We start from the raw sequence: 22,340 nt of genomic DNA, 5'->3' as shown, positions 1-22,340 counted from the left end.
CGTCATCTTCGTCTTATGACATGTAACATGTAACACTAGCAAGAACATTCGGCCTTTATGAGAATTTTCCTGTGGCTGGTGCCACCAAACTGACAAAGGGGTGTCCTATCCTGTCTGCTGGGAACGTGGCTTTGAACCGTGGATTCATGACATCACATGTACTAACTGGCCAGAAAGGGAAAAAAAGGAAAAAAAGGTACCTTAGGTAGAGTTGAGAGGATTTTCTTGTTGGTTGACGTTGTCTGACGAGTGTGACCGTTGAGATACAACCGTGTTGCTGTGCACATCCATGTGAAAAGGCCTCGGTGGGCACCTAGTCCGGCGTGAGAAAAAAAGCGTTGCTCAAAAGCATCAAAGAGGTAGTCGTCAGGACTTGTGGCCTTTTGTTCCCTTCCTACCTATCTGTTATACCTGTCAGGGAAACAGACAACATTCACAGTCCCAGGACAAACATCAAAAAATGCCAAACTCGAGGCCGTCCGTCAAGCACACACAAAGCATCAGCAGTACACACGCACAAACAAACAGCAAGCATGGCAACAATAATCAATTTTTGATGACCCCCCTTTCCACCCACCACCACCCACCCCCAAAAAGCAAAAGCGCCCAAATGCACTCATTACCTGCCCGCCCGCCCAGTCTCATGCCCTTTGGTTTTCTTGTCATTTCATCTCATGTCATATGAAGAGAAGAGTAAGAGAGAAAATCCCATACCACCACCACTACCACAACACACCAACAACAATAACAACAACAACAACAACAAACAACAACAACAACGATAATCAGAGGTAAGAAAACATTGGCAAAGAAAAAAAAAGAATACCGCAAGGCCCTCGACATGAGATACATAAAAAGGCAAACTCATCGTCAATTTCGCCTACGAAACTTTTTTTTAGAGAAAAATGTGGATGTGTGCTTTTTGCTTCGAGTGCTCCCCCCCTCTTTCCCTTCAGCGGAAAGAATGCAGAGAAAAAAAAAACACAAAAGGCCATGAATATTTCCGCAGTTTAACCCCCTCCCCCCTGGGAGCCCCGGCATAAAAACATCAATATTCCCTCTTTTTTTTGCGTTGCCAACCCCCCCACCCGGTTCCCGTTGAATATCTCAAACGCCCCGACGACAGCAACAAAGACAGTAATAACACATGGGACACCATGAAAAAAGGGTCATCATCTCATCCTCTGCTAACTCAGATAACGCTTCTCCCTCTACCCTCCAATTTAGTGGTGGTAGTTGTTACCCCAACCACGGGGCTGAGAGTTTCCGCCGTAGTAACCGCCGCCGAAGCCCTGGTTACCATAGCCGTACGAGCTCTGTTGGCTCTGTCCGCCAGTCGCGCTCATGCCGTAGCCACCAGCGGCCGTGTGGCTGCCGTGGAGGCCAGCATGGCCCTGCTGCATGTGACCGGGATAGCCGTATTGACCCATACCGCCCAGGTTGGTCTGCTGGGCAGATTGCGGGGGAGGAAGCCCAGACTGAGATGGGCCGTTGTTCGCCGCGGAGCCGGGTCGGGCAGCGACGCCGAGAGAGGGGCTGGGTCCGGCAGCGCCCTTGGCATCTCCGAAGGACTTAATGTCGTCGACAGCAGAGGGGACAGCGCCGGGCTGAGTGCCGGGAGCGTTGAACGACGCAGCCTGGGACTGGTAGCCAGAAGCACCGCGGCTGAAGGCATCATGCATGCCACCAAATCCGGATTGCTGCTGAGCCGACTGAGATCCCGCACGACCGTAATCGCCAAGACCAGCTCCAGCGCCCGCAGCAGCGCCACCGGTCTCCCGGTGAAGAGCAGACTGGCCAAAGCCAGCGCTAGGGTTGGAGTAGCCATAAGGTCCCTGCGACGCAACACCGTATTGGTTGGGCTGATATCCCACATTGCCCTTGCCGTAGGGAGCATAGCCACCCTGACCGTACTGTCCATATCCGCCCATGTACCCACCATAGTAAGGGCTGTTGGAGTAAGGGTGGTAGGGATATTGATCGGGCTGAGGCTGCTGACCATGTTGAGTCTGGCTAGTCTGGCCGGCCTGGGGAAGAGCCGACGACGCCGACGTAGCAGGAGCCGTAGTGGTTGGTGTTTCCGCAGAGGGAGCGGAGCCAGAACCGAAGCGGGATTGGCCGTGTTGGGCACCGCTCTGGGGGTACTGGCTGATGTTATCAGTCTGGGTGGTGCCATATCCACCGAAACGCTGGGCTTGCGAAGAGGGGCCGTCCTGAGAGCCCTGCTGTTGGTTGTAGTTATAGCCACCATAGAAACCTCTTTGGTCGCCAGATGTGTAGTAAGAAGGATAATCATTGGGAGCAGAGCTAAACGCTTGCTGCTGGTTTTGGGTTGGGGCAGCAGGCTGCGTCTGCCCTTGGAAGCCGCCCTCGAACTGCGATTGAGTGGAGGCAGCGGCGGGCTGCTGCTGACCGAACGAGTCGAAAGGCTTCGAGGGAGGGAAGGAGCTGTGCTCTTGAGCGGCAGTCTGCTGGCCAAAGCGACCATACTGCTGCTGGTTGTGTTGCGCAGCCGGCTGGGGAGCTGTGTTGTTTATGTCGGTTAGAAACATGTTCCTCGTCTGCGATGCAAGTGAGATGGGCATACCTGGGGCGGCAACTGGGGTGATGGCAGGGACCGCGGCAGGAGCAGCGGCTAGATTTGTGTCAGCAAGTAACCAAGACAAGACAGCAGGGGAAGTCTGAGAAGCCATACCAGCAGGACCTGTTGGAACCTGGGAAACAGGCTTCTGGGTAGGGGTAGGGAAGCTCTCTGGAGCCGCGGGGGCTTGAACAGGGGGAAGCGAAGCTCTGGGTTGGGCAACAGGAGAATCCTGGGGGGGCTGGGGACGGGTCTCGGGCTCTTCACGATCGCCATCAATGTCGTCCTCAATGCCACCATTCAGGCTGAAAGCACCAAACTGGACAGTAGTACGTTCGACCTCGGCACGGTTGCCGGGCATGCGAACGGCCTCGAGCTGATCCAGAACACGACGGGGGAAAGCTGGGGTGCGAGTTGTCGCCTTGGTCGCAGTCGCGGCGAAGCCACTGCTGGGAGTGCGCTCGGCTTGGTGCTGTTGCTGGGAAGCAGACAAGGGAGTTGCTGTAGCGCTGCCAGCGGCTCTGGGATCCCAAGAGTCGGCAGCTTCACTTCTTGCGGTCTCGGTCGCTGGGGGCTCGGTTGTGCCAGGGACCTTGTCGAGGTTCTCATCCGTAAGCGCGTCCTTGGAAGGTGACAAGGCAACTTCGGGAATGGCAACAGCGGGTACGACGGGAACAACAGGAATGACTGGCTCAATGACAGGAACAACAACAGCGGGCTGCTCCTCCTGGACAGGTTCGGGAACTGGCTCTTCCTTCTCTTCGACTGGCGCAGCAATCTCGGGCTCGGGTACGACCTCGGGCTCGGCGGGAGCGGGGGGAAGTGGCTCAATGATGGGGGTAGGTTCGGCGGGAGGGGGAGCAGGTACTTCCTTGGGCTTAGGGGCAGGCTTAGGAGTGGTCGACTGTCTCAACATGCTGGCCCATGTCTTTGGGGCATCGGTAGAGGGCTTTGCGGGGGCAGCGGCAGGGGTAGGTTCAACGGCGGCGGGAGCAGGAGCAGATTCGGCGGGGGTGGACTCGGTCCATTCATTAGATTCGGCAGTCGGGGCAGAGGTATCCCATTCGTTAGATTCCTCAGTTGGGACAGAGAGAGGCTGGTTCTCCTTGACACGGGGACCGTTGGTGGAAGCTTGGATCGATTTTCCGCGACCGCCTCCACGACCGCCGCGCTCGGTCGCTCTGCCACGACCACGGCCACCTTCGACACGGCCACCTCTTGCGTTCCGTAGGCCGCCGGCAGCGCCAGAATCGGCAGTCGTTGTGGTGAATGTGTCATTCTTAGCCTTGGTCTTCACGGGCTTCGAGACCTCGTTCCACTTGGAGAAAGTGCCTAGCGAAATCAGAACAGCGTTAGCAAGGGGAAAGGCATCAGCAGAACCATTGTCAGCTTACCGTCCAGAATCTTGAAGGCAGCCTCATCCGGGTCGCCGTCCGTCTCGCGGAGAGCGTAGAGGATATCAGCATCGGTCCAGTCGGACACGATGTTCTTGATGTTGACAATGTGCTGGCCGTAGAGCTTGCGGAGTTCGCTAATCTCGCCCTCGTCCTCCAGGGCTGGCGAAGAAGATTCTGTGTCGTGTTGCGTGGTGCCATTAGTACCAGCAGAACGGGCAGCGGTGCGACCTCCTCCCCGAGTTGAGAAGCCGCCGCGACCGCCGCGGGCGGAGCCCCTGCCGCGCGGGGCAGATGGCCTGCTCTGTACCTCAGACATTGCTGAGAGTGTGAATGTGGTGTGGTGGTTGGAAGAGATTTGGCGACGGGTCGCGTCACCAGCGGCAGCCCGGTTCAAATCACTGAGAAAGAGTGGTTTTGACTGTGCGAGGGACAAGACGTCGGGGCAAAATGGGGGGTCGAGTCGACGATAGTCAGGTCGTTGGTCAAAAAGCGGTCGGGGGTTGGGGGAGAGTCGAATCGAATCGAGATGCGATCCGGGAAGATGAGATCGAGCCGATGTTGTCGGTAGGAAGTGGCAGGAGAGCCAAGTGCGGATTGTCGAAGGGAAGCGAGGCAAAGACAGACACACACACCCTGGGCCAGATTTTGTCGATTCAGAATTGGTCCGCTCACAAAGTGCACCTGCGAAAGCAGTGACCACCCACACCCAGCAACAGAGCCAGCCAGCAGCCAGCAGCCAGCAGCCAGCAGCCAGCACCTAAAAACCCACCATTCACCGCGTCCCAATGCAACCAAGCAGCCCCCAACTTCAGGGCATCAAACACGCCAGGGCAGCCTCGAAGTCATTGTTTCACTTTGTAGATATGGATGGTCCAAGATACATTTCTCATTTTTCCTTCCCTCTAGATTTGATTCCTTTTCCCGGATCCTGTTTACAGCTCCTTTCCATGTACGTATCCCTCTGGACTTTGCACAGGGCATCCCCTCCCCCGCCATACCTTTCCCAAGGTAAGGTACCTGGTCAGGTACCTCTCTTAACCAACCCAAGTCTAGGCATAGACACAACAACGCATCCGTCACGAGGAATTCCTTGGGATTGGTGCCCTTTGCTGCAACTGGAGACAACTGGAGACAACTGGGGGACCCCACCGCTTTGCTCACCACAATGATTCAGAGCTGAGTGGGAGATGGGTTTTGCCTCTTTGGAGAGGCACCTGATCACCCGACTTAGTCTGATCAGGAGAGACCCCAAGTCTGGGGCAAAAGGTAACCAACCGGCTTGTCAAACAAAGGAAAAGGGGCAAAAAGCAACCCCGACAGAGAGGGCTGGGAGGGCAAGAAGGGCTGTGGTATGCAGGAAAATGCAGCAATTCAGCTGCAGCCTCCCCAGAATGGACGGGATGCCCGCCCTCTCCAGTCAAGGACCCTGGAACCAGACGACGTCAGGGCTCTGGCCAGGTACGATCCCCAACACGGCATAGCGTCAAGCTGTTGGTTGCACATCACATACATAGGTAACCCTGATGTCGATGATACAGAATACAAATCAATGTTTATCTTCCTGATTGTGCTGTCGCGGTGGAAATGCCAAAATGCTATGGAATTTCTCCATATTCTGCCACACCGTTGATGCCCGAAACCGGCGTTTGGTGGAGGGGCACCAGCCACTGTTTGCAGGAGGATGATCTGGGCAATTAGCGTCGTCCCTACTGAACTCCACGAAACACGGCTGCTTCCGGCTGTGAATGGTCTTGTCGCTTGTCTTGGTTAAGAAAAGCTACTATGGGGACCGGTGGCCGGTCGCATGTAACGGGCACCAGCCTTAAAGCTGCGGAGAGGCTCAACCTTCACACCAGCCAGGAAGAAGAGTACGACTCGTCGGTCGAGTTTCACCTCTTGACAGATGTTTGCTTAAGAGCTTTAGAGTCAGGAAAGTGGCACGTGACAGAGGGGATGCCGGAACTGATAAGATAGAATCGCCTTGGCATTACTGCGCACAGAGTGGGAACATTGTCTCTTTTCTGATTGGTCATGAAATCTGGACCTCAGCTGGCTGGTGTGGGGTTGAACCGTCATCAGCTCACGTCAAGCAAGTCAACACCAAGGAGTCCAAGCTTGAGCTCGTCACCCGTGATCACCTAGATACAATCACCCTTCCCGACAGTCAACCAGCCACAAAATGTCCAAAGCAAAGGGGTGGCAGGCCGTCTCCAAGACAATATCTAGCTTGGTGCCCCCAATCCATCAACCGCTGCCCCTCAGCAAACGCGATTCCCAGCGCCTCCTCGATGCCCTCAAAACCTCCTTTCGCAGCGAGTTGGACAGGCAGCATGGCCCTTCACCTAACCCCCTATCCAGCCCGAAAGCATCAACAACCCTGACTTCCGCTTCTGCTTCCTCAGCTGAGAAGCCCGACGTTCCCCACCGACCTACCGATGTTCATCTGCACTCCATCCTCAACAACCCTTTGCTCAACCAAGCGTCATCACCACGTCGAACATCGGGGATAGGCTCGCCATACGACCATGACAAGGAGGTCTTTCAACAAGCTGTGGCAAAGGGCCTCATGACAATTCCACGAGCCCACGGATTCCTCCTCAAAATCTTCAAGACAGCCGAGAAGAACACATTAAGCCAATCACCACTCTATGTACCATTACAAGGCACCGGCGCCGGTCTTCTCGTCCTCCAATGGCTCAAGGCTTCCGGACAACACAACACTTATTCCTGGCTCAGCAACCAAAAGTTCAGCGTCCTGTTGCTACGCTTCATGATTGCCGAGGGTCTTGACGACATGGTGTGGATCTGGCTGGAGAGAGTGATGAAGCAAGCATCATCTGTCAACACCATGCACTCGAGGATATGCTCCGACCTTCTTATCAAGCACTTTATTGCTGCTCACACCTGTACCGAAGGACTCCGAGACGCCTATTCTTCCGTCATCAAGGTAGAGTCTATGCTCAAGAAGAACGAGCTCCCATTGAACCAACTGGGTGATGCTTGGAGTTTGGTAGCATGGAACAGCACCGTTGCTTCATGGAAGCATGCCAAGGCACCCGTCAGTCTCTTTGAGCCCTTCGTGGCCATGAGCATCGAGCTGGAACGTCGCTTGCACGAGAGGGCTCATCTTGACTTGTACCACCCAACAGATCCGTCCGCAGAGCTGGCGCTGCAGTACTTCCGCGACGACGACTCTTTTGTCAAGCGGTTACTGTCGCAGTGGGATCCAGCAGCTGCGCCAAAGATGCCACCTTATGTACAAAGGGTTATGGCTTTGGGCATCGATGCTGCCAACCATCTCATGAGTGCTGACCGGGTCAGGGAAGCAAATACTATCTTGGACTGCATCAGTGGTATCCAGAATAGGATCCAAGAGATTGTTGGCGGTGGCAGTGGGGAACTGAAGCCGGCGGTTTAAAGGGCTCGGTGGGATGGTGAGAGGAGTGATTTGAGCTGTTGATGACGAATTATACCAGCGCTGAAAATGCGCACAAGTCCGGATGGACATGCATAATAAGGGAAACATGGGATCTGTGCATAGGAGTTTAACTAGGACCACAACTGCCCTTGCCGAAACGAGGCATACGGCCACAGAATATGGGACAAAGCGGCGCACGGAAATATATATCGGTTTAATGTACACACATTTTGGTAACAACACAGCATCTGAAAAGTCCAGTGTCTTTGAAGGCTCTACATTCACATCAAGAAGAGTCTAGTCGTATATATTTCTCGTTGCCTCGTCATCATCATTTCTCTTCCCGTGTACATAAATGACCGCTTCCCATCCGATCCAGAAAAAAAGGGGGTATCCAAACTTCGCCAACAAGAAAGTAGTAACGACAGAAACCCAGTCATTTTTACCCAACTCAAGCGCTCGTAACCTCGCCCTCCAACCCATTCACCACCCTCAACGCCCTCCTCGGCTTCATCACCACGCTGAAAAAGCTCGGCTCCTGCCCCTCGAGCAACCGCTCCGTCGAACTGGCGCTTTCCCCGCTCGTACTCCCCCTTCGTTCAACTTTTTTGCCCATCCCAACCTCCTCGTCCGGAATATGATCACCAGGTGACGCCCCCGAAGGTCCAGAAGCAGTAGTATTGACCGCAGTCTGGCTACTCCCTTGACCACCCTCCTGATCTCTCCACCACTGCCCCGGCCGCTGTGGCACCCCAAGATCGTGGTGGGCGCCGTCGTCGTCGTCAAACATTGTTCTTGGCTCCACCCCCCCTGCGCCGGACGAAGTCGCAAAAAGTGAGTCCGTCGTGGAGGTAGACATCCGATTGGAGGGGTAGTACCGCTCTTTTTCCGTGACGACCGTTCCGTGGTTGCTGCCGCTCTTGTTGGACTTTTTGCTTCCTTTTCTCCCGCCGCCGAAGAAGGCCGCCAGGCCGGAAAAGGTGCCGGTTGAGGCCCCTGCCGGACCGGAGTAGCGGTTTGCGACGGCGAGGTGGGAGCGGTAGGCTTTTACCTGGCGGCGGTACAGCCAGGCGCAGTAGCCTAGGTAGAGGGCTGCTAGCCCGGCCAGGGCGGCGATGACGCCTGCTGCGATGAGGCCTCCTTTTCGGGATTCGGCATTGTTATTGTTGCTGTTGTTGCTGTCGGGAGATTGGGGGTCGGAGCCGGGGGGGACGGTGGAGGTTGCGTCGGGGCCCCAGGCGGTTACGGTTGCTGTGCTACCTGGGAGTGTCCAGATGGGGGGTTTGCCGGTGGCGAAGGGGCCGGCGGTGGGTTTACCGACTAGGGGTTGGGAGACTGTTGCGCCGCCGGAGGGGGAGCCGCCGATTACTTCTGCTACGGGGTCGGGGACGGTGTACCCGTAGGAGGCGCCTAAAACGGAGTTCTCGGGGGAGATGTCCGGGGGGTGATCGAGGGAGTTGAAGCGGGAAGACCAGGTGAGGGAGGAGGCGTTGAAGACCCAGATGCCAGGGGATTCGCATGGGGTGGAGGCGCCGGTGTAGCCTCCCAGAACAATGATTTGGCCGTCGCGGAGGTTGCAGGTGTGGCCGGCGCGGGCTTTGGGCGCGGTGGAGGAGGAGGAGAACGAGGGGGCTTTGATCCAGGTGAAGGCGGGGATGGAGAGGATGTACATGTCGTTGTACTGGGTTTGTGTTTCCTGCAAGATGTCAGTGTTTGCCTCTTCGGGTTGCAGAAAAAGGGAAGCCTCACCTCAAGATCTTGACCACCATACACATAGATCTGAAAGCTACTCGCATCCGGCGCGCTCGCCACGACCGCACAAAGATTCACCCTCACCCTCGGCGCCTCCCCAGTCGTCTCCTGATGATACCACTCCGACGTCTCGATGTCAAAAACATCCAGCGTCCTCAAATCATCAATCAGGTCCCCTCCCACTCTCCCTCCCGCCAAACCAATCAATATCCCCCTCTCTCCCCAGCCTGGCACAAACACCAGCGCCGCATCTCCCCGTTCCGAGAAGGCATCCTGCACCTGCAACCCTCCCTCGGTAATATTCCTAAACGCACCCTCACTCCCCGCCCCATCAATCCTCAACCCGTCATTCACATATCCCGGGTGGGTAAACTCCAACAAACTCTTCAGGTACAGCCTCGGCACATGTATCGACCATCCAGGTGTGGTGTGGCTGTCTAGATGTCCACCAAAATACCAACTCAACCCCAACTCAGGCACAGAGATACCAGCTCCTTCGGCGGCGCGCTCAAGGGGGATGTCAGCGTCGGTGGAATAATTCCCCGCGGTTGTCTTTGGGTTTTTGAACTCGTCCCAGGACTGGGACTTGATTGAGTAGCGCCAGATGGAAAGCGGAGGGACGTCTGCGACCGGTTTGTCTGAGAATTGCCCGCCGTAGAGGTAGAGGTTGTTGTAGTCGTTCCAGAGGTAGCCTAGGGATACTGCGGGGGGACCGGAGGGCTGGGGGAGGCCGCGGAGGGAGGGAGAGGTGATGTCCCAGCTGCGGGTCAGGTCGAGGACGAGGAGGTTGTTATCTGCAGAGAGGTAAGCAAGGAACAGGTAAAGGTGCGATAAGTGACAGGTGCTTACTCCAATTGTCATATGTCTGGTCGGGCGTATTCGATGCCTGGCCGCCGTAGATGTACAAAGTCCCGTTCAGCTGGGCGGCTTGTTTCAAAAGTCAGTGTTGTCAAGTTGTGACACAAAGTAGGCAGCCGGTCAACTCACTCTGATGAGCCCATCGCTTGCACGCTTTGGTTGGGCTGTCAGCCCTCGTCTCGAGTATCGGCCCGGGCTTGATATCTCGATAGTAGATCACGCCGGCGTCGGCACCAGCAAGCGGCGCAACCTCCTCAGCACCCTTGTAATAACTAAACGCAGGAATTACCACAGCAATAAGCAGTGCAATCGTGGAAAGTCGCGTGAAGCTAGAAACGCTGGGAGGTGGCGCACTTGATGCTGTCCTCACTCTCGGCCGTCGACCAGGCGTCAACCTCGAGTACCACGGCTTCTGTGATGGTGATGTTGGTGACTCGGCTTCGTCTCGCTCGTCTCGTGGTTGCCGCTGTTCAGTATCGTCCTTCCCATCGTCACTCGTATTTCCCTGCGCGGTGTCTGGTCGATGTGTGCTTGTTGGTGAGGCGAGTCCCGTGATTTCTCCAAACTCGTGCTCGCTGAAATAGGGACCGCTGGGCTCCTCCGTGTCCAAGCCAACCTCCCTAAACACCGACTTGCGATCTTTTCGAATCTTTCCGGTCATGGAGAAGAATAACGGCGGCGTTCCTGAGCCTTCGCGAATTCGATCATTGGTGCATCTGTGGTGGAACTTGGGCCTGGCGGGGCGGGTTGAGGATATTTCAGGGTCCGAAGAGCTCTTCGGTAGTTGGCCGACGGCCATGGTGACAGCAGCCGTCCTGCAGTGTCGTGTTGCGTCTTCCTGCGTCCTGCTGCAAAGCCACTGATGACGATCGCCGCCGACCTCTGGCCCAAAACGATAAGGAAGGGTGCCAGTGTTGCCACTTTGACCTAGCAGGTTTGGAGGGTAGGAAAGGCCACCAGCCACACGCAAGCAATGAGGTCACAGCACGGGAAGCCGAATGTGTGCTATTCCTGGAAGTGTTCTTCCAGTGATATAATGGGGCGAGAAAATGGTGAGCAAGAGGGAAGCATAGCGGCTCACAACTCGAGTCTGTGGAGGGTGCATGGGGAAGACGAGAGGGTGGGCTTTACTTTAATGTGCCCAAAAATACGAATAAGAATCAGGAAATGCAAAATAACAACCCCTCTTACGCTTTCATTGTTTTCCATTCCTTTTGCCCATGTTTCTCGGCACTCTACACTAGAGGCGTGGAGGCGTCCAAAACGGCCTGGAGGTGTGAAGATCCAGGACACGGTGCAAGGTCAAGCTTGGTGGTCAGCAAACGCGGTTTGTGCAACGGGGCTCCAGCAGGTTGACAGCTGTTGGAGTGGAAAGCAACGCTCCAGAGGCAACGACATCATCGGCCGCGGGCAGCAGCAAATGGGAATTCGTCAAGAACCGCTTTCCATGGTCCAAATCTCGATCCTAGCAACAACATGTCGAGTGTGGCCGTGCCTTGGCCCGGTTGCCGGCAGTTCCCTTGCCGGCAGGAACACACGGTCGTATTGGTGAACGTGCCTCGATGACCTCATCCACTTTCATGCTGCTCTCTGCCTTGGCAGCCATGCCATTCAACACCATCCTCCGAACCAGCAATGCGTAAATTAAAACATTTCAGGGGGTCGGGTGTCAACTTGTGCCTGCAGCAAGGCCGCAAGGGTTCATGGCAATATTGGAGAGAGAATAATTCCCATTCAGAAGGGGTGTGTTATTGGAGAGGGTGGGGCCATTTCTGCATCAGCTTGTGGCTCGTCCCATGTGTGGCTTGAGTGTGGCTGTGCAGCCCCTGAACCCCTATTCCATCTCAACCACCTTTAACATGAACATCCGGCCCAGTATGATGAGAGCTGACTTTGGGACACAGACTTCTCTGAAACATTTATATTGTACTACGTATCAAACTACCAGCCTGTGTAACCTGTCATCATGAAGCTGGAAAATGGCGAGTAGCTGAGCCAGGTCGAAGTTGTGCAGAGCAAGTTCACCAGCTATTCTTTCCCTCTGAGCCGGTTATAGAGGGCTCTTTTACCCTGGAAAGCTTCGATGTGGAGCCACTGATTGGTTGAGGCAGGAACTACTGGCACACCCCGCCTCTAAGTAGCCCTTTCCTCGGTGAGCCGGGAGTAGTGAGTTCAGGCCTGGGCCGTTTGGGTATTTTCGCGCCCAATTGAGTCTCCTCGAGGATCTCCATGAAGCTACATCCTTTCCCATTATCATTGCAACGATCAACAAAGGAAGAGTTTTGAGTCTATCAAACCTACCCACCTCGTCATCTCGCGCCTTTGGTCTATCAGATATCAGTTCAACATGTGCGTGGTAGATTGGTTCGATTATAGAGGCACAATCCAGGACCCTGATTCTTGCCACTCCGCTCAGCCAGTCACAGTCCACAACTGTGAAACAGAAACCTGTTCCTTTGAGGTTATTGCACAGCCATGCGGCTTCCATTCATGTCGGTTCCGCTCAAGTTACACGGTTGTCATTCCGCTCCCGTGTTCTTACCATCTCGACAAATACATCAATCAAGTGCAGCAGGCCTGGAACGACGTCCTTGAAAACACGATGGTCAACGACCTGAAGAAGATTGAACTACCAAGCTACGAACTTCTGGTCAAAGACGCCATCATGAGCTACTAGGATCGACGATTTGGGAGATTTTTGGGCCATACCAACAGCATTTATCATCACAGGACAACTTACCCTAGTCTTTATCGTGAAGGGGCACCTGGCTACGATTATACAACCCAAGCCCCTTATGCCCCACCTGATACCAGCCAGTGGGTTTCATTTTGCAGAGATATGAAAAGGGCAGGACAGCTCTTCGCCGACAGCAGCCGAGGTGTTCAACTATGGAAGTGGAAGGACGGGCAACCCCAAGAGGTGCAATGCCTATTTTGGTTTGAGGGCGTTACCCAAGACACAGAGATATAGCTTCCACACTCCAGCCACGTTGAGCTCCTGCGAGAAAGTGTCACCAACGACTTCGGGCTATGGTGTCAATATGAGAACTAGAATGGTTGATTTTCGTTCTGTTTTCGACTAAAGCGCGCTGAAGTGAATTGAATCTTGCGGGTGGTGCTGTTGGTTTTGGCATTTTCCTTGTGTCATGGTTAAGCTTAACATTATTTTGTATCCTGGAGACAGAAATGCACCAGAGTTCAGGGTTTAGCATCACCGTTAATTGAGCCTGTATTGCCTTTTTCAATAGTCTTGCTTCCCAAATTATGCCTCGATGAGGGAACTAAGCAACATTGGGTTTATAACGAGCTCCCAGATAGGCGGATGCATGGGACCCACGGAAGTTGAGCCACTCACATAGGATGAAAGGAGGCAGAGGTCTGCCAGTTTCAACTGATCTCGCAAGGACATGTCAAAACTTTAACGTATCATGAAGTACTGAAATGACCTGGCATCATTTCACGCGGTAGCACATCGCATCTATCCATGTTTCGAAGTCAAGAAACTAATGACAAAAACTGCAGAACGAGAATACCTACACACTCCTACACATAAGGCCCTCTTGGCCATTGCAGACAACTATTACCCATTCAGCAACCATACTCTATTCTAATCATTTCTGACCACAAAACCTCCAGTTTTCTACCAAGCGCGAAACATCTATCTTCGATTTCGTCATGTGCCGCGCAGTCAAATACCTGTCTATCGGTACAATACAGCGGTTTACCACCTGCAAAGACTACAAACGTAAGCACATGAAAGTCGTATCCCCTTGCACAAAGAGCTCAAGACCGTGTAACGGCGCCCCTGAATCGCTGCAACAACCAAAGTCACCACCTCCCTGCCGCCGACACATCAATCTATGGTTCCTAATGTATGCTGTACAAGACGACTGGGGAAAAGCTATCGATTGCACAATGGCCAGCCCAGGAGTTGCCAAAATAAACTCGCGCGCTCTCGACGACCACGTCAAGCAATCAATCCTCTCGTACTGGGATAGAAGATGGAATCGATTCAACGACGAATACGGTGACATTTTCAAACTTTTGCAAACGCAGCTCAAAGGGAATAGCTGACAGGAAGGTGGACTGGGAGAGATATCTGGCTCATCGGGAGTCTATGCCTCAGCCATTCGACGACTTTTGCTACGATATTGGGGCAGCAACGATTTGGTTCCCACGCTCTGACAAGGGCACTGGGGTTCTGATGTGGGCTGGTCGTGGCATGCAGCCGGAAATGGTACAGAAGCTGTTTTGGTTGAGGATTATTACCGGAGAAGCCTTCGTCGGCAGTCGAGACGCCAGTCAATGTGCCCTGTTCCACATGGGCCCGCCTCAACAAGAGCGAACTTGTCGAATTCAAGAAGAACAAGATCATAAGAGCTATCGGTATTTTGGCGACTGAAGGCTTCGGAAAGAATGGGAATAGGAGGTGAACTTGGTGATGCTAGCGAGGCAACACGTAGCTAGTCATTGTTATGCAACTACCTTACCTAGGTATCTATGTAGATAAATAGGTGTAAGCTTTGAGAAGCAATTACTCAAGTTAATTCTTATAAACCTGGAAGGGACTTGGAATAGTCCGAGCACAGTGACCATTGGGCTTAATAGAGCTCAGGCACAAGACTTGCGATATCACATTTGTGAAACTGCTTCTCAGGTTTCTGACTGTTTGTTGCGCAGACTTCCGGGTAGTTCAGCTTGGACATTCTTACCTACGTGATTCTTTAAGCCACCGGCGTGTAGCTTATAGCTTGGCTTTGAGATGTCAATTTTGACGGTGTTTACACCACGTGATATCCTGCCGCTTTAACGTCTGGCTGTGGCTGCCCAGCTCATGTGTAAGTAGCTATAATGTTGGCTTGATCTTTCCAGCCTGCTCTTGAACCTAACCTATCAGGCATTTGTGCAACTTCAATTCATCTGCCAGCGCACATTCTCATGCAGGCTATCAAGCACACAGCCAATATTGCATGGCATGGCCCAAGAATGCCTAACGGCATCGCTAAGACTGCATTCTGCGCTCACCGGTCGTTCTCCTCCATTTCTCTTTTTGCCTCTGCCCCCCTCTCTTTCTCCCATTATCGCCCGATTGCTCCTTTCCCCCTCCCTTCCCCCCCCCTGACCTGAACTCCCCGATACCAGCAAAAAGAGCTCACCTCTTACATTCAACACACGCTATCTGCCCATAAGCTTCCACCATGTCGAATTCAAACAACATGGAGTTAGTCGCGAAGGCGATGGATCTTTCCACTCGCACTATTGATCTCCTCGCTGTACTTGGCAGACTGACCGAAGGAACAGGAACCGTGGCATTGATTGCCCGGGAGCTGGGCCGTTGGCTAGGGAGAGAGGGTGTTGAGGAAGATGAACTTCGTTTCTTTCTTGCTAAAACCCAGGCGCTGGCGATGCCCAACCGCGATGAGAGGGTTCTGAGATTCTTCAGTGCGGTTACTACGACCCGTCGGCAATCGACGGTAGTGCCCTTTGGTGTGCAGCCGTTCGGATCTATGGGAAAATACCTCGCCAGCGATCCTTTGCAGCAGTGGATCTCGTCCACCATCTGCTGCCTATTCCGGTACCACGACCAACGCTATATCAAGTCTTTCCTCTCTTTCTTTCTGATCCTCAGCGCACAAAAGGCCGGTGAGGTGCCGCCTAGGCAATACAAGATCAACTCGATGCCGGAGAAGCTTCGATTAGACCCCGTCGTCAGTAAGGTGGTCGAATCCACGTGGCTTCACGTTGGTAACGCAGGGCTGCTCGGCAACGATAATGAATGCCCACGTCTCCCCGACGAATTTGACTGGGCTTGTACCGAGGGCCATGACCTCGACGAGTATCAGCTTGCTATCCTTCTTTCCAAGATCTCCCGGTTGTCTTCACGGGAAATTATCATTCAGAGCAAGCATATCTTGACCAACCTTGTTTTATGGTTGTCGTGGCACTATGCAGGACGCCTCCGTGTTGTTGTCAGTGGCAGGATCGTCTATGATCGTGTACTGGGTCCGGAGGAGGGAACTGTGGAATGTCGTGTGGCCGTATTTTGCGCGGAGGAACCAAAAAAGTGCTCGTTCTTCGAGAGAGATCGAGACGAGAAGGACCCTCGCGACCACAGCATCCGCGTGTTTGAGAGCATCGCAGGCAGCCTACATCTATTATTCAAAAACGACTATTCCAGCTTTGCATCCCCCCGCGGAGGAGTCTTTGTTCGCCAACCTCTTTACGAGTGGCCGCATCGTTACCCGAAACAAGAGAAAAAAATCAAGAACGTTACCTGGGTCGCCGCGCGAGAACTTTTGACATGGTTTTTGGGGCTGCCGGTCGTGAAAGACCACATTCCTCGCTTTAGATGCCCTTCATTCAGCCTTGAGCTATTCAGCGCCACAAAGAACAACTCTCACGCCCTGAAAGTCGGAGATTTGCTCGGCCGGAGTCCTTCGCTTCTTAACATGTGCAGCGACCAGCCGAAACAGCATTCTGTCGTCTTCTCAGCAAAAGATGTCGAAGAGAATGACTCGACTGACCCCCAAAAGTTGTGGGGTTCATCGGATCAGAAGACTGAGGATCTGATCAACGATATTCTCGTGTTTTTTCCCATCCTACGAGACCTGGTTGACGATCTTGCGAAGCTGTGTGAATGCCCATATTGTTGCGCGGAAAGGTCATTCAAACGGCCTAGTGATGAAAGCAAACATCTTCGTTACGACGAGAACTGCTTGGCATACATGGCCGTTAGTGAGGTCATGTTCTACTTTTCCCATGGCATCGCGGATGCGTTTGGGGCACCTGATGCCTGCGGAGCCACATCACTGGGAGATAATCTCCGGGGGGACCTCGGTGGCTGGGAAATTTTGAGGAATGCCATCACCCGAAGGGGTTCTGACACTCTTACCAATACGTCGCGAGGTACCATCCAGTGGTCTACTATGTTTGACACAGCGCTGCGTGTCTTTCTTGGCGTTAGCTCCCAGGACCTCCTCCGGGGGCAGGAGAAGAACTCCCGTGGCCCATGGTTTGTTGCCGATACACCGAGCATCGTTGCTGTTCAGTATGGCTCTCTTGCCGTCATCGCTCCGTGGCTGGATATCTCCGAGCCCCTGAGTTGTAGGCGGTCTTTCCGGTTCGAGGTCGTGCAGGGCCAGCTTGCGCTGGACAGCGGGGAGGTTGACGGCCAGCATGTTTTCAGGAGGATGGCGGGTGACATGTGTGTTTTTGAAGCACCGAGGACTGAAGACGTGTCCGAATTTAACTCGCGGCTGCCGCCCGAGGTGTATGAAGCAGGAGCTGCGTTGTCCTTAGCGGCGGACAAATCTGAGGAGAAATGGGATTGGATTCTTGTGCCGGTGAACGAGGTCAAAAAAATGCTTCTGTTGAGGGTCGCGTCTGAGGAACACTCGCGAATGATTGACCCTAGCAATACACTCCGACAGTTGTATCGCTCGGTCGAGATTCCTGCTTGCGCTCATCCACCCGCCGGCAAAGCGCTGGTGCCTTGGGGGACTTCCGTCGAGGTACATGGCTTCGGGGAACTACTCGGACGCTGGGGAGAGCCGAATTACGACACAGACACGGACAACATCAGCGATGAGGGTGAAACGGTGGATTCCTGCTCGGACGAAGACTCCGATTTTGTTTCAGATGCTGAGAACTCGGACATGGACATGAGTGGTGATCGGCTCGAGCCTTCTTCTTCAATATCACCGCCCCGGAAGCGATTGAAGCTGGAGTCGCCATTTCTCATCCGTACGTCTCACGTTTTGGATTCCGCTTTCAAATTCAATGCGGCAATGGCACTGTCGTCCGGCATTCCTCTTGTTGCTTCAGGACAAAGCTGTTTGGAATGTGGTATAGAACACGCCAAGTCAATCCGGGAGGCAGAACGAGCTCGCCCCAGCTTTAGTGGAGAGGACGAGCAATACTTTATCGTGAATAGGGTCAAGAGTCCTGCTAAAACAACTCCGTTGGCCTTACGCGGTCGTCCAGCGGTACAGGCAATTGAAAGCGCCGAGGGTCTTGCATAGACAGTGAACTATCATATTCGCAGCGATATACGCTAGACAGGCTTAATCGATAGAAGGTACCTAGGTAGGTAGCGGCCCAGACGAATAGTTGTGGCTATAAGAAAGACTAGAACATGAAAATAAAGCTTGACCTGCACTATGAAGGATTGAACATCATCTCTCTCGGTGGCTGTTTGGATTGATGTCGTCGTATCGCCTGACGTTCCCAGATGGACAAGACATTCAAACCAGCCTCATATCAGGGCTGAGGCTCTGACCTATCAGCGTGCCTCATCCCTCACCCTAGTGACTCATCACCGATCTTCATCTTCAGCCTTCGACTCTCAGCTTGTCGAACAAATCCAATTTTGAAGTCTTTTAGAAGTCTTCATAAACACCCCTCTCCCCAACCCGATCCGTCAAACCTCCCAAATTCCTCTCTCACACCAATCACCACCATCTCGCCAACCCATGCAAACATTCTACCAAGCACAATGTCCACCCCCACCCCCTACAAACAAATCCGCGCCCTCCACACCCCTCGAACAATAACCCTCTACCAAGCCTACAACCACCCCATCGCCTCCGCCGCCGTCTCTGCTCAATCCCTCACCGCCTCCCCCCTCTTCAAAACAACCCGCATGACCTGGATCAAGCCCTCCTGGGCCTGGATGCTCTACCGCTCTGGTTACTCGTTCAAAGACGCCAACCAATCCCGCATTCTGGCGCTCACAATGTCACACGAGGATTTCCTTTGGCTGCTTTCCCAGGGTGTGGTTTCCCACCGAAGCCCAGAGGAGAAGGGTGATCAAGGGGGGAAGAAGCTGGGGGGTGTGAGGATACAGTGGGATCCGGAGAGGGATGTCAAGATGGAGAGGTTGGGGTACAGGAGTATCCAGATTGGGATTCCGGGCGGGGAGGTCTGTGAGAGATGGGTCGGGATGGTGAAGAAGATTGAGGATGTTACTGACAAGGCGAGAGAGTTGAAAAGAGTGATTGATGAGAGACCGGAGGTAACGGCGGGGGTGTTGAAGGAGATGGGGTTGGTGCCGGAGGAGAAGGTGTTTGAGATTGAGGATGAGGAGGTGAGGAAACGGCTGGGGATGGATTGGCCGGTTGAGCCTGAGTAAGGAGGGAAAATGGGGTATAATCATTGTATTAAAGTCATAAATCGTGAATGGTATATACTGTCAGCCCATGCTGACTGATCAGAGAACAAAATTTACTTGAAGAGCTTGCCGGCCAGGCCGCCGAGACCAGCGGTGACCTTGTTCTCTTCCTCCTTCTTGGCGGCAATGGGGAAGTCCTTGCCGGTGGCCTTCTCGTAGCCGTCACGGATGGTGTCGGCGATGAACTTGTCCTTGGCCTGCTCGGCGGCGGACTCGTTGGTCTGAGGACCGGCCTTGAAGACGTGCTCCTGGACGAGGTCGATAGCTATATTCTGAGTTAGCACTTGGTTGGTAAAAAGAAAAATGGTGATAAGTACCCTTGTCAAGAGCATCCTCCTTCTTCTCGGACTCGGGACCGCCGCCTACAACGCCGTGGAGCTTGTTGAGGAGGGCATCGGCACCGGATTGTGGCTGCTGGGGCTGTTGCTGGGTGGTCTGAGTGGATTGGGTGGCACTGGAGACGAGTGAGCCGAGCAGACCAGAGGCACCGTTGGTCTGGGTCTGTTGTGGCTGCTGCTGGGTGTTGGTGGTAACAGGCTGGGTGGACTGAGTGGCAGCAGAGACAATGGAGCCGAGGAGGCCACCGCTGGTCTGAGTTTGCTGAGGTTGCTGCTGCTCTTGCTGCTGGGCAGACTTCTGGGGCTTGAGGGCCTCGCTGGCGACCTTGCTGAGGAAGTCCATTGTGTCTAGTGTGGAAAGGGGTTGGTTTGTTTGGTTGAGAAGTGTGCAGGATGGTGTGGTTGCCAAAGTAAACAGAGCTGGAAACAGTTCGATCCAGGACCCTTATGTACGTCTGGTCTCTCCCAACGTTGAGGGATAAATGTCCCACTGCAAATGAAGGTGGGGATGCATCTCTTCAGCTGGAGCTGTCAAGATTCATGACTGCGGGGGCCAATGGACGAGGGATGGCTGGCTTGGCGAGAGAGACAGGTCCTTGGGATGAGGCAGTGCTCTGCATGTCTCTCATGGTTGGCCAGAAGGAGCCTGGTTCGATGCGGCTAGGGCGCGGGTATGGGATGGCCTCATGGGGATACCGGGTGGCTTCAGTGGGTATTTCAGGCATACATGGGTTTTGGTAGTCTTGGTGATAATGGTGCTCCCGTGAATCTGTTGGGATGGATGGCGTGAGAGAAAGAAGAAGTCTACGAGTGCGGCCTCCGGCTGATCCCTAGATGCCGTCGTCGGCAGCTGATGGTCCAGTGATCTCCAGACAAGCTCAGGCACCAAGACCATCAGCAAGCAAACCCGATCTTTTGCTTGACCATCTGGACCCTTGGCTTCTTGGACCCTGCATCAATGCATCCCACCTGGAGGATGCGGGGCACCCTTAAATCAGATCTCATCCATGTGGCCCGTGCACCCGGCTGCCCGCCGGGACTTGAATTGCGCGATCGGTGCGAGGCGGCTCCACTTCTTCCCCAACTCCAACGACAGCCCCGGTGGAGCTTCGAGAGCCGTCCCGTAAGCCGAACAACCCGCCGCCACAGCCCGCAACTCCAGCTTTTAGCTTCTAGCATCAAAGCTTGCTTTGTATAGCTTTTTTCTTTGGCGTAAAGATTACGGACAACACCAGTCACAATGGACTACGTTCAACAGAGAGTGGCCCAAGAGGCAGCCAAGGCAGAGGGCGCTTCGCCCAGGTACGCATTCACCCCTCCCCACCATCCCCCGCCATCCTACGTCTTGGAGAAGCTAGCTAACAGCCATTGCAACAGCTCCTCCTTCTTCACCCCCCTCAACATCATCGTCCTCCTCTTTGTTCTCTACGCGACCTACAGCTTCCTTAGGCCAACCCCTCCCCCCGCTCTCCCCAAGGAGGAACCAGCAGTCGTCTTCAAGACATTCACCCCACGAACACTTCTACCGTACAATGGCGAGAACAACATGCCCGTCTATCTCGCTGTGAAGGGCCGTGTTTTCGACGTGACTCGCGGACGGAACTTTTATGGTCCTGGCGGCCCCTATGCCAACTTTGCTGGCCGCGATGCCTCCCGTGGGTTGGCCAAGGGTAGCTTTGACGAGGATATGCTGACCAAGGATCTGGATGGGCCGCTGGATACACTTGCCGATCTGAATCAGGAGGAACTGGAGGCTATGGCTGGGTGGGAAGAGAGATTTTTGGAGAAGTACCTGGTTGTTGGAAAGCTAGTTGCTGTTGGGGAAGAGGAGAAGGAGGAGTAGGTGCGGGAAAGGAGTAGGGTACGAAAGTTGTAAGAAAGCATGGTCTGGTGCGGTTGATGTTTTCTTAGGTATAAACCCTTGATCTATTTCGGAATGGTGTCCATTCTGGTAGGATTCTAAATGCAACTTGTCTTCTCGGGAGCACTGGTTGTGACTTGATTGCGGTTCATATGTTATATCGAGGACCCACTAGCTCGTGGAGGCAGAACTGTAGAGTTGGAACTCTAGAAAGTATAAAGAAACAAAGTTTGCAATGACTCAAGCCACGCACCTTTCCAACTCAGCAACCACCTGTCGCTCGAACGCTACATAGAGCGGAACCTCCTCCGGTTCACCATCACCTTCCATACCTGATAGCTTCCTTGTCCTTCTGTTGAAACTGTTGTGAAGACAATGCCTAGTTGCTTACCAGTATATCTCGCCGATCTGGTTGCGCAACATGTCACAGTTGACACCTTTCGCCTTCTGCCAAAAGTCGTCGTCAGACTTACAGCGGTCTCTCAATGCCGGTAGAGACATCCACAGCCCCAATTGCAGCAACACGAGACCACATGCGTAGATGTCATATTCGGGCTGGAATCTCGGCCTGCATGAGGAGGGCTCGGCCGAGTTATTTCGGAAGAAGTCTGGATGACTTGAGAGACGGACCAGCTCCTGAGTGAGGGCATAACCCTGCCTTGGTATTGACATGCTGTGCGAAGACTCGGACTGATGGTCGGGTCGTGAGAGACAGAACCCAGAGAGGTATAATCGTGGTGCCCGTTGTGTATGGTGTTATCTCTGCGGTATCGCCTTCCATTTCCGTATAGATGCTGCCAGATCCGCGTTCGAAGAAAAGCAGGTTGTCGACCCGCAGCGATTTGTGAAGCCAGCCGACAGACTGAAGGCAATACACAGTCGTCGTGAACTCCTTCGCCATGGAGAATCTTTGGCCGATAGGTATAGGCTTCAACCCGAGAAAGTCCAAAAGCGATCGTTCCTCAA

General features: G+C 53.9%; 7 protein-coding genes across 7 annotated transcripts; 4 read left to right on the top strand and 3 right to left on the bottom strand.

The window, feature by feature from the left end:
• Window positions 1-638: 638 nt before the first annotated feature.
• On the bottom strand, window positions 639-4,660 carry DEF1 (RNAPII degradation factor). Its single transcript, XM_062949390.1, is given in 4 exon segments — window positions 639-736; window positions 753-2,524; window positions 2,588-3,913; window positions 3,976-4,660. The coding sequence occupies 3 exon segments, from the start codon at window positions 4,292-4,294 to the stop codon at window positions 1,224-1,226; spliced, it is 2,946 nt and encodes a 981-aa protein (XP_062798129.1). The 5' UTR covers window positions 4,295-4,660; the 3' UTR covers window positions 639-736; window positions 753-1,223.
• Window positions 4,661-6,157: 1,497 nt separating this feature from the next.
• On the top strand, window positions 6,158-7,396 carry QC764_609120 (uncharacterized protein; the record flags this gene model as incomplete). Its single annotated transcript, XM_062949389.1, has 1 exon — window positions 6,158-7,396. One exon carries the CDS (start codon window positions 6,158-6,160, stop codon window positions 7,394-7,396), a length of 1,239 nt encoding a protein of 412 aa, XP_062798128.1.
• Window positions 7,397-7,666: 270 nt separating this feature from the next.
• Window positions 7,667-11,698, bottom strand: QC764_609110 (uncharacterized protein). The gene is made up of 4 exons (XM_062949388.1): window positions 10,136-11,698; window positions 9,998-10,075; window positions 9,146-9,942; window positions 7,667-9,092 (listed from the first exon to the last, which is right to left on the bottom strand). Exons 1-4 carry the CDS (start codon window positions 10,803-10,805, stop codon window positions 7,848-7,850), a joined length of 2,790 nt encoding a protein of 929 aa, XP_062798127.1. The 5' UTR covers window positions 10,806-11,698; the 3' UTR covers window positions 7,667-7,847.
• A 3,506-nt stretch (window positions 11,699-15,204) lies between these two features.
• Window positions 15,205-18,027, top strand: QC764_609100 (uncharacterized protein; the record flags this gene model as incomplete). Its single annotated transcript, XM_062949387.1, has 1 exon — window positions 15,205-18,027. The coding sequence occupies one exon, from the start codon at window positions 15,205-15,207 to the stop codon at window positions 18,025-18,027; it is 2,823 nt and encodes a 940-aa protein (XP_062798126.1).
• A 473-nt stretch (window positions 18,028-18,500) lies between these two features.
• On the top strand, window positions 18,501-19,136 carry QC764_609090 (uncharacterized protein; the record flags this gene model as incomplete). The annotated part of the gene is made up of 1 exon (XM_062949386.1): window positions 18,501-19,136. One exon carries the CDS (start codon window positions 18,501-18,503, stop codon window positions 19,134-19,136), a length of 636 nt encoding a protein of 211 aa, XP_062798125.1.
• Window positions 18,643-21,378, bottom strand: QC764_609080 (uncharacterized protein). Its single transcript, XM_062949385.1, has 2 exons — window positions 19,493-21,378; window positions 18,643-19,440 (listed from the first exon to the last, which is right to left on the bottom strand). Exons 1-2 carry the CDS (start codon window positions 19,854-19,856, stop codon window positions 19,229-19,231), a joined length of 576 nt encoding a protein of 191 aa, XP_062798124.1. The 5' UTR covers window positions 19,857-21,378; the 3' UTR covers window positions 18,643-19,228.
• DAP1 (Dihydrodipicolinate synthase) lies at window positions 20,508-21,503 on the top strand. Its single transcript, XM_062949384.1, has 2 exons — window positions 20,508-20,815; window positions 20,891-21,503. Exons 1-2 carry the CDS (start codon window positions 20,754-20,756, stop codon window positions 21,354-21,356), a joined length of 528 nt encoding a protein of 175 aa, XP_062798123.1. The 5' UTR covers window positions 20,508-20,753; the 3' UTR covers window positions 21,357-21,503.
• The last annotated feature ends 837 nt before the right edge of the window (window positions 21,504-22,340 follow it).

Source organism: Podospora pseudoanserina, chromosome 6 (assembly GCF_035222485.1).
Source record: "Podospora pseudoanserina strain CBS 124.78 chromosome 6, whole genome shotgun sequence".
In the NCBI taxonomy this organism is placed as follows: Eukaryota; Fungi; Ascomycota; class Sordariomycetes; order Sordariales; family Podosporaceae; genus Podospora; species Podospora pseudoanserina.
The sequence above is the reverse complement of the archived record's forward strand: the minus strand, read 5'-3'. Positions and strand labels throughout refer to the sequence as shown.

Excerpts from the sequence above, each read along its gene's own strand:
- DEF1 (XM_062949390.1), bottom strand. The coding sequence starts at position 4,294 with ATGTCTGAGGTACAGAGCAGGCCATCTGCCCCGCGCGGCAGGGGCTCC. Across the intron at positions 3,914-3,975 it reads TGCCTTCAAGATTCTGGACG|GCACTTTCTCCAAGTGGAAC; the intron begins GTAAGCTGACAA and ends TGATTTCGCTAG. Across the intron at positions 2,525-2,587 it reads CACCCCAGTTGCCGCCCCAG|CTCCCCAGCCGGCTGCGCAA; the intron begins GTATGCCCATCT and ends TAAACAACACAG.
- QC764_609110 (XM_062949388.1), bottom strand. The coding sequence starts at position 10,805 with ATGGCCGTCGGCCAACTACCGAAGAGCTCTTCGGACCCTGAAATATCC. Across the intron at positions 9,943-9,997 it reads CCAGACATATGACAATTGGA|ATAACAACCTCCTCGTCCTC; the intron begins GTAAGCACCTGT and ends ACCTCTCTGCAG. Across the intron at positions 9,093-9,145 it reads ATGGTGGTCAAGATCTTGAG|GAAACACAAACCCAGTACAA; the intron begins GTGAGGCTTCCC and ends GACATCTTGCAG.
- QC764_609080 (XM_062949385.1), bottom strand. The coding sequence starts at position 19,856 with ATGGACTTCCTCAGCAAGGTCGCCAGCGAGGCCCTCAAGCCCCAGAAG. Across the intron at positions 19,441-19,492 it reads GGAGGATGCTCTTGACAAGG|CTATCGACCTCGTCCAGGAG; the intron begins GTACTTATCACC and ends CTCAGAATATAG.
- DAP1 (XM_062949384.1), top strand. The coding sequence starts at position 20,754 with ATGGACTACGTTCAACAGAGAGTGGCCCAAGAGGCAGCCAAGGCAGAG. Across the intron at positions 20,816-20,890 it reads GCAGAGGGCGCTTCGCCCAG|CTCCTCCTTCTTCACCCCCC; the intron begins GTACGCATTCAC and ends CCATTGCAACAG.